A 13,287-nucleotide genomic window follows, 5' to 3' on the forward strand; every position below is an offset into this window, starting at 1 on the left:
GCGCGGCAAAATATTTTTCTACTTTTGACCTGAAATCCGGATTTCATCAAATCGAAATGCATCCGGATGACCGCGCCAAGACAGCTTTCTCGACCCCGCATGGTCATTATGAATTTAATAGAATGCCATTTGGATTAAAAAACGCTCCAGCAACCTTTCAGAGGTTAATGGACCATGTCTTGACCGGTTTACAAGGCGAAGAAATGTTTGTATATTTGGATGACGTGGTTCTTTACGCGAGATCACTCAACGAGCATCAAGCGAAATTTAATAAACTCGCTCATTGTCTTCGTATAGCAAATCTAAAACTGCAGCCCGACAAATGTGAATTCCTCAGACGAGAAGTAGCTTATTTGGGCCATATTATAGGAGAAAACGGCGTAAAGCCTGATCCAAAGAAATTAGAAGCAGTAAAACAATTTCCGCGTCCAACAAACATTAAATCAATTCGCCAATTTTTAGGTCTTGCTGGATATTACAGAAGATTTATACCAGCTTTTTCAAAAGTAGCAAAACCTCTAACTGATTTACTTAAAAAGGAGGCTTATTTCAGATGGGAATCCACCCAAGAAAACGCATTTTGCTCATTGCGTGATGCCTTATGCAAAGAACCAATTCTACAGTATCCAAATTTTTCTTTGCCTTTTAACGTTACAACGGACGCATCCGGTTATGCAATCGGCGCCGTGTTGAGTCAAGGCCCCGTCGGTAAGGATTTACCCATCTCCTATTGCTCGCGAATTTTAAATAAAGCTGAAATGAATTATTCTACTATTGAAAGAGAATTATTGGCAATAGTCTTCGCTACAAATTATTTTAGGCCATATTTGTACGGCCGAGAATTTACCCTTATAACTGATCACAAACCACTAGTTTGGCTTAAGTCGGTAAAAGACCCGACATCAAGATTAGTAAAGTGGAGTTTGAAATTGGCTGAGTATACGTTTAAAATTATTTATAAACCAGGAACTGCAAATGCTAACGCTGACGCCCTATCACGGAATCCGACAGAAATTAAAAAAGTACTTCCTATAAACACATACGATTCCGACGATAGTATTGTTCATTTTGAAACCAAGGACACGATGACAGATAACGAGGACAGTGACCCCGACGTGACAACTGACGGCACAGATGACCTCGACAACGCGTCACGATCAGCAACACCAACACTAGAGAACGAAAATACAGACAGTGAAAGCTCTAGTGACTACGAACGACTATACTCTCCACACACACAGCAAAAAACAAACAATAATTTAAATATGATAACACAAAATGTAGGAGTCTCACGAGACTCTCTACAATTAAGGCACGACAATATTGTAATATTTACTGATTTAAACGGCACACCTTGCGATACTGGTGCTAAACTACTAGAACAAACAAAACTTATTCCACACTTAAAAGATTCGACCTTAGCTCGTGCCAAAGTATCTAACATAGGGAAACATAAATTAATAATTATCCCTATAAAAGAAAACATCGCAAACAGCGCAAAAGTGGAAACGATATATGAGGCAATTGGCTCCTTGCTCTCAGTAGTACGAGAGCTCGACTTAAAATCTATAAGCATAGCCAAGACACCAAGCTTAGATGGCATATTATGGCCTCGGATTCAAAAGAAATTATGTAATACGTTTGATTCAGAAAATTGCTGCATTACTATCTGTTTAAATCAAATTTTAGTTCCTAAGTTAGAACAGCGAGATGACATTCTTGCCGAATGCCACTCCTCGCCTATTGGTGGGCACAAAGGCGTCACAAAAACATATAATAAAATTCGGCATAAGTATCATTGGCCAAATATGAAAAAGGACATTAGCGATTTTATTAAAAATTGTACAAGTTGCCAATTAAAGAAATTAGTAAGAGTAAAGTCCAAAGAACCAATGATACTTACTGATACGCCAGGAGCGGCATTCGACAAAATATCTATGGACATAGTCGGGCCACTCCCTGAAACTAAATCAGGAAATAAATATATTCTTACAATACAGGACGCACTTACAAAATATTTTATTGCTATACCATTACAAACGACTACGTCAATAGATATTGCTGAAGGGTTAGTTCATAATGTTTGCAATGTTTTCGGGGCACCTCGATCCATATTGACTGACCAGGGAACAAACTTTACTAGTTCACTTTTAAAGGCAATAGCCAAACAATATAATTTAAAACAAATAAGAACTACGGCGTTCCATCCTCAGTCAAATGGATCACTAGAGAGGTCTCATATTGTACTAATAGAGTATTTAAAACATTATATAGACAAAAGGAGCGAGTGGGATAAGTGGTTAACACACGCCATGTTCGCCTATAACACCAGTACACACGAGGGAACTAGGTTTACCCCTCACGAACTGATATTCGCAAAACAAGCTAACATACCTTCCGCAGACATACATACAAATGCAGCTTTAGACAATACATATTTAGAATACTATTTAGATCTCGTTAATAAAATTAAGACATCTCAGAACATAGCAAGACAAAACCTGGTGGGAGCTAAAATTAGATCAAAATTTTACTACGATCGAAATGCTCGAGGTCAAGACTTAAAGGTTGGTCAATATATATATCTTTTAAAAGAACCAACGACAAAACTCGGCAGTCAATATTCCGGCCCCCACCAGATTCTAGAACTGCTCCCTAAAAACAATATTAAGATTAACTTTAAGAATAAATGTAGAATCGTACACAAGGACAAGGTCAAAATCGCCAAAAATATATAAAATAAATACCTTTTAGTTTTGCGTATAAAATGAAGACGATACTGGGCATCCTTGTCATTTACCACATCACCGTAATATCCGCATTACTTGGCTACGATTGCGGAGGCACGGCGGCGAACATCACAACGGTCTCACTACTGGAGACAGGAGAATGCGACCTCCCCAATACAACTGTCAACAAAACAAAAACATTCGTGCAACTGTTACAATTAGTAGACTACGATAGTACCATGGTGTTTCAGTGCAGAGTAGAAATCGACAGAACAATATACTATTGCGGGATGAGTTCGCACATCTCAGCCGTGCATAACGGTCGACGCGTGTACTTACTCGAAATCTCACGCGAAGTGTGCAATTCAATCATTAAAACGGGAACTCTTTCATTAAATTCTTTCACTCAAATAAGTGGTCTTAAAGTCAACACAACGGACTTTCGAAGTATAACGCTGGCAGGTTCAATCGGCATCGACGGCAGGTGCCAAGGAACGCAATATTCCGACGCCGACGGAACGTGGGAAAGTGTCGTGGTTCAAGGGGTAGTGCGTACGAATATAAAAACGTATACGGGAATAGTTAAAATCAAAGACAATTCCATAGCATTAAGAGGACACATCCAGTGTTCCTTCTCGGAAGAGACTTGCTTCACCGATGAGAATGGGAATGCATTCTGGACAGTCATTCCAAGGTCATCGTGCCATTTCGAGATGTATTCTGCGCTATACGAGGGAGAAGCGGTTAAAATGACAACACTCGACAATAATTCGCACATCTACGCAGTGACTGAGGGCGAAACGACATTCGCATTAATGGGAAAACAAGAAGAAAACGTATGCGGTTACAAACTCATAAGGACCGAGCATCCAAAATTATTTATCCTGGAAACTGGACGAGATAGGACATTCACATCAAGAACAAAATTATCAACCAACAATATGGATTTATTTACTTATGTCAATTCCAAATTTGTTTATGTGGAAAAACATCATCAAAACCAAATGGAAAATTTATATAATAATGTCCTACAACAACGATGCAAACTAGAAAAGAAGTCATCAAAAACGCACTCGCACTTGCGGTACTACTCCCTGACGTTTTTGCGGTAACAATTATGAAGGGCCCAGGATACATGGCAATCATCGGTGGAGAAGTAGCGCACATCATTAAATGCACCCCTGTTCCAGTTAAAATTAGACACACAGATAGTTGTTTTCGAGAACTTCCGGTAACATACCAAAACGCAAGTATGTTCCTAAGACCTAAATCTAGAATTTTAGTAAGCAGAGGCACGCAGGAGCCCTGTAATTCTTTACTCCCACATGTATACTTTGTCGAAGGCGTCTGGTATCAACTACTGCCAAAACCAACTTATGTTAAAGAACCACATATCTTACAACCACAAACCGAAGCAAATTGGAAATATACCGATGCGGGCTCTCTCGCGACAAGTGGTATCTATTCGCAAGCGGACCTGGAAAATCTACGGGACCACGTCATGTTCCCAATGGAACAACCTTCAATAATAAATCATATCGCAAGAGGAGCCGCCGGAAAGGAAATAAACTCGGAAACATTAAATTTTGTGAATCTCGTGAGTGAAAGTGAAATGCAAAAACTAACCGAAAAGGTTACCACACGTATGTGGAATGGACTATTAAAGTTCGGAACCGTCAGTGCGGCAATATTAGGTATAGTCTTCATCTTCAAACTATTAAAATTAGTGATCGATTCTATTTTGCGCGGTTATGCATTGCATACGGTGTATGGGTGGAGTCTGCACCTTCTTGGCGCTATTTGGGGGACATTAACAAACCTATTATTGCACCTGAAAAACGGAGGTGGGCGCCAAAGTCCACCAGTAGACGTAAAAGAAGTAGAATTAAGGGAAATCGTATCGGAACAACGGGAAGATCAAATCACAAGCGATTCTCAACCTCAAAAGTCATGTAAGCGTGTACGTTTCGATTTGGAAGACAATTCCCCAAGTGCTATTGATTCTTTACGAAGCACCAGAAAATAGTTTCTTGGTTGCTTCTTCTTTAAGGGGGGAGGTGTCACGTCTTAGTGACGATTCGATATACCAAAACGTACCATCCGGAGATTGTGATTTGTCCTTCCGTCACATATACGAAAATTTTTGAAATTTTATCACTTATATATTTTTACTTGTACAAATTACACATACACATGGTTACGATACGATTATTAAAATATTTTACCTTTATATAACATATAACCGTATAATAATTTACATTATATTCACTGTAAATTCTATTTTGTATTGGGTACTTTTATGAACGACCATCGATAAATATCATTTTTGGCAGCATACGGTAATAGTAGAACAAATGTCAATTGTCGTTCATAGAGAAACCTGTCTTACCGACAACTTAGGTCGGTAAGCGGATCTTTCGATAAGTGGAAGTCGGTAATACCGACTTCGTGCTCCTACATTACCGACACTTATTATTTAATACTTCGATAATATAATGGTTATTACTAGCATTCGGCCTTATTTAAATAATTGCTACAAATAATATTATTGCATATTTCATTTTTTCTTCTAATTGAGAATAAACTCCAACAATTATTAATAATTAAATAAACAAATAGTTAATAACATTTATATAAAGCAATAATGCTAGCCAGCACATAAGATATTCCCACAGTCGTAATAAAACACACGTGCAATGAAAGGAAATCTCTTAGCTCAAGTATAAGGCGCACGTGCAGTTCTGGGAATTTCTGCCTGATAGTAACCTGATACTTTAGCCGCTACCGGGAATTAGCGCTTGATAGTAAATGATATTTTTTCGAGGCAAATTCCATTCCCAGCTGACGACAGCAGTTTAGAGCTTGATTGTAACTAATATTTATTCACACGTGCGAACTTGAAAGGTCAGCAGATTCCTTTCCCACGGGTTGGTAAAAGTCGGTAGTGGAGGAAGCACATAGCGCGAGTGGGGGTACCTCCCACTCGGCCGTACGGGACTCGACGTGGGGAGCTTAGAGACTCCTCTCCGGCAGTCTACCGGCAACCTCTATACTCTTAACACTTAAATCTTAATTACCTCTGTTAATTATTTTATACTTATACATTTGTGCTTGAAAAGTCTCTCTTCCAACACGATTATTTCTTATACAAGACAAGTCTTTTTCAAGATAGTCTTTTTTATACGTTAACAATTTAATTAACTTGGAAGACAGACTTTCTCATAATATATAATAAATTATTAACAAAATATAGTTAATAATTTATCCAATTTTTTATTTGCTTGATTATACAATTTTTATGTAAGAGTTCGTACACGTCGCGCAGTTATAATCGATTATTACAATTTGCGTACAGTAAACGCACTTTAACACGCCACATTTATAATCCGTGTTACATTTGTAATATATCCGTGTGACAGTTACAACAAGTGATCAAAATTGTGTAAACCACTTGTGCAACTCTTGTTTGTTTTAACATTGAAGAATATACTTTAGTTTTACCTATTAATCAAGTGATATTCATTTAATAACAAAACCTTTTTACACCGAAATCCTGTGACTACCTAATCAACGCAATTGATTCTAAGGAGCTTGGGTCCGTGGATTATCGCATTAGCACAAATCGTATTTTCCAAAGGACATATTAATCTATTTCAAGGGTAAGTACCCCTCATCCATCATAACCTTGCAAGTTATTGCCTCTTATTGGCTTCCCTAAGATCATCTAGCCCAGATCCCGAGTAAAGTCCGGCTCCACGGATTGACTCAAAATAGGGCACTCTTCTTAACCGCGTAAATTCTGAAAAGATTGACCGGGAAAAGGAAGATTAAAATTTGTTCTTACTCCTCTTGACAACCCCATCTCGGACGTCACAGCTCTTTTCAGCCTTTATTTCGAAAGATTTTCCAAGAATATTGCAGTTCTTTACACTAAATATAGTTTTCGCGAACGAAAAAAAGGGCCGATTTCTTTGTACACATTGTCACGAACTCTTCCGAAAGACAAAAATCATCGATTTTCGACATGATTTGAGCATTTTTCGCGTAGAATTCGATGTTTTTTCGCCGAAAAATGATCGTTGCTATTTTGGGAGTGAAATTTTTTCGAGTTTTAGGGTACTTTTATTTCGCTGCCTGAGAATTTTTTCGTATTTTATCGAAAAAATTTTCTAGCAAGCTTCCTGATCTATAAGTGCTCTCAGACTATAGAATAGTCCTCTGTATGCTCTTTTCAGCCTTTATTTCGAAGGATTTTTCAAGAAAATTGCGGTTCATAACACTGAATATAGTGTGACGTCCTAGAAGAGGACTGAGCAAGAACAATTTTAGATAATTCTCCGATCTGATACCGACTTTCTTGCTGTCTTCTCGGCAAAGAGAATAAATGCCCTATTTTGGGTCAGCCTGTAGAGCCAGTACTTTACCCGGGATCTGGGCTAGAAGCGGAACTTAACCCCCTTAATTAGTAAGAGATGACAACTTACCTTGATGTTAATATTGCTCTATGATTTTACGGAATCCTCGGAGTGTGGTCCCCTGTGCTGATTTCCGGAGCTCCTTAATTCCAACTGTGCTAGTGTTGAATTTTGAAGATAGGTACAAGGAATTAGGTGCAAAAGGAGCTTAGTTGTTGGTTCGAAACAATTCCAAAAATTTTAGGTAAAATCACAGTATATTCTTAAGTAAACTTTAACAATAAACAACACAAGGTTATGCACAGTATAACTCACAATACGAACACAGACAATAGCAAATGTAGAACTTTTATAAATGTGAAGATTAAGAAACAATTATCGAAAAACTCGTTTACAAACGTAGCAAACTTAGTAATAGATGTCGAATTCAATAACAGATGTCGAACCTAATAGCAATTGTCATACTACGAAACAAATATCGAACTTAGTCGACGCAGAAATAGTAGACAAAGGTTCGACGCGAAACACTCGACTTACGGTGCTAGGTCTTACTGATCGACTCACGGTAACAGATATTAAATTGTGAAAACCGTCAAAATTACTAAGGTTCACGCAATAGACAAATTTATAAAGCGAACTAATCAAGTATTGTAGTAGACTTTTTATGTGTTTTAAGTATAATGGTTGCCGGTAGACTGCCGGCGAGGAGTCTCTAAGCTCCCCACGTCGAGTCCCGTACGGCCGAGTGGGAGGTACCCCCACTCGCGCTAAATGCTTCCTCCACTACCGACTTTTACCAACCCGTGGGAAAGGAATCTGCTGATCTTTTAAGTTTGCACGTGTGAATAAATATTAGTTACAATCAAGCTCTAAACTGCTGTCGTCAGCTGGGAATGGAATTTGCCTCGAAAAAATATCATTTACTATCAAGCGCTAATTCCCGGTAGCGACTAAAGTATCAGGTTACTATCAGGCAGAAATTCCCAGAACTGCACGTGCGCCTTATACTTGAGCCAAGAGATTTCCTTTCATTGCACGTTTGCTTTATTACGACTGTGGGAATTTTATGTTCCAGCTAACATTATTACTTTATATAAATGTTATTAACTATTTGTTCTATTAATTAATAATAACTGTTAAAATTTATTCCCAATTAAAAGAACAACAAAATATAACAACGTTATCTGCAGCAACCATTTAATTAAAGATGAATGCAAACAGCAATTGTTATATCAACCAAATGTTAATAACAAGTGTCGGTAATGTAGGAGCACGAAGTCGGTATTACAGACTTCCACTTATCGACAGACCTGCTTACCGACCCTATTGGTAGGTAAGGTAGGTTTCCACATGAACGACAATTGATCCGTACTATTCTAATTTCAATATGCTAACAAAAATGCAAATATCGATGGTCGTTCATAAGAGTACCTACTAGATAAAAGTGCAAATTATACAATATGTAGAGAAAAACATCGCGTACTAAAATATTGAATACAAAACAATATGGATACAAATTTGTTAATGAAGAAAAAGCAAATATTAACGCTAAATATAGAATATGACAAAATTCAGATTTACTATAAATACTTGAATTTCGAAATTAGTTGTCACTATGACGTGACACCTCCCCCTTTAAGAGAAGCACGTAGGAATTCATTTTCTGCTGCTTCGTAAAGAGCGAAATTTCTGAAGAATTTCGTCGTCCGCATAAAACCGCAATTGCTTACCGGGTGATTCCTCGGTTTGCGAGCTGCTTGTAGCCGTAGTTGGTTGATTGCTATCGGCTAAACTGTTTACTGTTTCGGACTGCTCCGTGGTGATTTCACGGAGTTCGGTTTCGGTTGATGCAGCTCGGCGATCCTTACTGTTCTTTAACTGGAGAAGTAGGCCCGTTATTGAGCCCCAAATAGCGCCCAATAGATGGATGCTCCACCCATATACCGTGTGTAGGGCGTAACCACGCAAGATGGAATCAACGACCAATTTTATTATTTTAAATATAAATATTACTCCTAGTATTGCCGCACTGACTGACCCGAATTTCAAAAGTCCGTTCCACACTTCGAGGTAACACTTTCCGCAAATTTGTTAAATTCGTTCTTACTCACAAAGTTCATAAAATTTAATGTTTCTGTTTGCACTTTTTGACCGGTTGCCCCCCTGGCAATATTGTTCAGTATAGAGGGCTGTTCTATAGGGAACATTACGTGGTCCCTAAGATTGTCCAGATCCGCCTGTGTGTAAATACCACTGGTTGCCAAGGATCCCGCGTCGGTATATTTCCACAACACTTCCGTGTCTGGTTCCAAAATTTGCGGATCCTTTACGTAAGTTGGCTTTGGCAGCAACTGGTACCAAACACCTTCAACCAGATATTCTTGTTGTAGTGCGCTGCAGGATTCTTCGGTGCCTTTACTACCAAAATTCTGGATTTTGGTTTAAGGAACATGCTGGTGTTTTGATATGTCACTGGGAGTTCACGATAACATTCTCCCGCGTGTCTAACCTTTACAGGAACCGGTGTGCATTTGATAATATGTGCAACTTCACCGCCTATCACTGCCATGTATCCTGGTTTTTTCATTACTGTATACGCAAAGACATCAGGAAGGATCGCGGCCAAGGCTAACGCATTTCTGATTACTTGCTGTTCCAGATTACATCTTTGTTGTAGTACACTGTGGTATAGAGCTTCCAACTGGTCACGATGATGCCTTTCAACATACACAAATTTCGAGTTCACGTAGGCGAACAAATCCATATTGTTAGGTGTTATTTTCGCTTTGATGTGAACGTTCTTCCCCGCTGTGTTTCTAAAATGAACAGCTTCGGATGTTCTGTCGTGATCAAACTATACCCACAGAGATGGTGTTCTTCCTTGCCCATTAATGCGAAAGTCGTATCCCCCCTGTCACCGTATACATTGTTGACAGTAGTGAAATGGTAACAGGCGAAACTATTTTTGTTGCTGTGCCTTCGTATAAAGCTGTGTATTGTTCGAAGTTGCACGCCGATTTAGGAATTATTGTCCAAAATGCACTCCCGTTTTCGTCCGTGAGGCATGTTCCTTCCGAAAAGGTGCACCGCACATTTCCCCGTAGTGAGATCACATTATCCTTCACTCTCACTGTTCCCGTATATGTTCTTATATTTGTTCGTACTACACTTTGCACTACTACACCGTCCCATGTTCCGTCGGTATCTGCGTATTGTGTGCCGAGGCACTTACCGTCGGTGGCTATGGAGCCTGCTAATGTAACACTCCGAAAATCGGTCGTATTTACTCGAAGTCCAGTCAATTGAGTGAACGAATTTAAAGAAAGTGTACCGGTATTAATAATCGATTTGCAAACGTCGGCAGACACGTCCATCAGATATACGCGGCGCCCGTTATGAACAGCTGATATATGCGAGCTCATGCCGCAGTAATAAATGACACGTCAACTTCAATCCGACACTGGTATACCGGTGTTGTATCGTAGTCAGTCAGCTGCAACAGCTGTATGTACGTCTTCGTCTTATTGGGTGTTGTGGTGGGGAGATTGCAGTCCCCCGTCTCCAGCAGTGACACAGATGTTATATTCGCAGCTGTCCCGCCGCAATCGTAACCCAACAATGCGGAAGCTATGGTGACGTAACCGATGATGATGCAGCAAAGTTCGGAATGCATCCTTTCTGTTGCAGATGTACAGGTCTTTACAAAAATTTCTTATAATAGATTCATACAAAGGTTATATATGTGATAATTATGCAAGAATTGTCCTAATTTTATTTCTAGTTAATTTAACTTTGTCTCGATGGACAATCCTACTTCCATTTTTATAACTAATTTTTATGTTATTATTACGTAGAATCTCTAGAATCTGGTGGGGGCCAGTGTACTGGTCTCCAAACTTAGAAGTTGGTTGTTTCAACAAATAGACGTTATTTCCGACCTCAAGTTTTTGGCCGCGAGAATTTTGATCATAATAAAATTTGGATTTTATTTTTGCGCCCACCAGGTTCCTTCTTGCTATTTTCTGAGCTGACCTAATTTTATGAACTAAATCTAAATAGTATTCTAAATAGGTATTCTCTAGGGCAACGTTCGTAAGCACCTCTCCCGAGGGAGCATTCGCTTGTCTTCCGAAAACCAATTCATGAGGTGTGAACCTAGTTCCCTCATGTGTGCTAGTATTGTATGCGAACATAGCATGAGTGAGCCAATTATCCCACTCGCTCTTCTTACTAATAAATTGTTTTAAGTATTCTATTAATACAATGTGCGAACGCTCAAGTGACCCATTTGACTGTGGGTGAAATGCTGTGGTTTTTATTTGCTTACAACGGTACTGTTTAGCAATTGCCCTTAGTAAGGAGCCTGTGAAATTTTTCCCTTGATCAGTCAGAATTGAGCGTGGCGCTCCGAATATATTACAAAAATTATGGACCATGCCTTCCGCAATATCAACTGATGTAGCTGTCTTCAGAGCTACTGCAACGAAAAATTTTGTTAGTGAATCCTGTATAGTAAGAATATATTTATTGCCTTTTTTGTTTCCGGAAGTGGTCCAACAATGTCCATGGCAATTTTGTCGAATGCCGCTCCTGGCGTATCGGTTAGTATCATTGGCTCTTAGACTTTATTCTAACTAATTTCTTTAATTGACATCCTTCGCAATTTCTAATGTATTCTTGTATGTCTTTTTTCATATTGGGCCAATGATACTTCTGCCTAATTCTGTTATAAGTTTTTGTTACACCCTTATGTCCACCGATAGCCGAAGAGTGGCATTCTGCAAGAATGTCATCACGCTTTTCCGTTCTGGGATTAGAATTTCATTAAGACAAATTACTATTTTGCAAATTTCAGATTCAAAAGTATTTTGAAGTTTCCTTTGGACGTGCGACCATGGGATGCCATCGATATTATTTGTCTTAGAAATACTTACAGATTTAAGTCCCAATTCGCGGGTAACAGAAAGTAAAGCGCCAATTGCTTCTACCAGAGTTTCGAATTTTGTAGAGTTCTCAGCTTGTTCCTTTATAGGTATTATTACTAGTTTATATTTTCCGATGTTAGTTACCCTAGCTCGAGCTAACACTAAATGTTCTGATTTCGGGAGCCGTTTGGCTTTATCCAAAAGTTTGGCGCCATCGTCACAAGGTGTACCGCTAAGATCCGTAAATACTATCAAGTTATCTCGCCTTAAATGCAGAGAGTCCCTTGTCTCGAATATATTTTCCGTTATCATTCTTGAACGCATATCTACTCTCGTCGGTGTGTACGGAGAAAACAATTTATCGTAGTCAGCTGAGTCACTGGCACTCTCGACGTCAGAGTATTCATTGTCTGTTTCTGTTATCTTAGCGTCAGCTGTCGAGGGTAACGTCACGTCGAGATCGTCTGTCCCGTCAGCTGTTTCGTCGAGGTCATAGTCTTCGTTTTCTGTTAATGCGCGTCTGACATTGAACCTAATAGGGCTGTCGTCCGAATCGTCCGCATATACAGGGAGTACGCTCCTCGTCTCCACTGGATTTCGGGATAAGGCATCTGCGTTAGCATTAGCAATTCCGGGCTTATACACAATTTTGAACGAATAGTCAGCTAACTTCAAACTCATTTTACGAGTCTCGAAGTCGGATCTTTAATTGACTTGAGCCAAACTAGCGGTTTGTGATCAGTTATCAGAGTAAACTCTCGCCCGTATAAATAAGGCCTAAAATAATTTGTCGCATATATACTGCCAGAAGTTCTCTTTCAATTGTAGAGTAGTTCATTTCTGCTTTATTCAAAATTCGCGAGCAGTATGAGACAGTATGAGAGATCCTTCCCGACAGGACCTTGACTCAAGACGGCACCAATTGCATAGCCGGATGCATCTGTTGTTACGTTAAAGGGCAAGTTAAAATTTGGAAATTGTAGTATCGGTTCCTTGCACAATGAGTCCCTTAACGAGCAAAATGCATTTTCTTGGGTACTTTCCCAGCGAAATAAAACATCCTTTTTTAATAAATCTGTCAATGGTTTAGCAACCTTAGAAAAGGCAGGAATAAACCTTCTATAATATCCGGCAAGTCCCAAAAATTGTCGAACAGATTTAGCATTTTTCGGTCGCGGAAATTCTCTGACAGCGTCTAATTTTTTTGGATCAGGTTTA

General features: G+C 39.1%; 1 protein-coding gene across 1 annotated transcript in view; it reads left to right on the forward strand.

Annotated features, from left to right (window-relative positions):
• LOC122519917 overlaps positions 1–3,841 on the forward strand; it is a 46,893-nt gene extending 43,052 nt beyond the window's left edge. Inside the window, exon 2 of the mRNA XM_043639725.1 lies at positions 2,755–3,841. Within this exon, the coding sequence (XP_043495660.1) occupies positions 2,768–3,841 (1,074 nt within the window). The 5' untranslated portion in view covers positions 2,755–2,767. The remainder of the gene's footprint in view (positions 1–2,754) is intronic.
• The last annotated feature ends 9,446 nt before the right edge of the window (positions 3,842–13,287 follow it).

Source organism: Polistes fuscatus, unplaced genomic scaffold, assembly GCF_010416935.1.
Source record: "Polistes fuscatus isolate 324 unplaced genomic scaffold, CU_Pfus_HIC Scaffold1, whole genome shotgun sequence".
Lineage (NCBI taxonomy): Eukaryota > Metazoa > Arthropoda > Insecta > Hymenoptera > Vespidae > Polistes > Polistes fuscatus.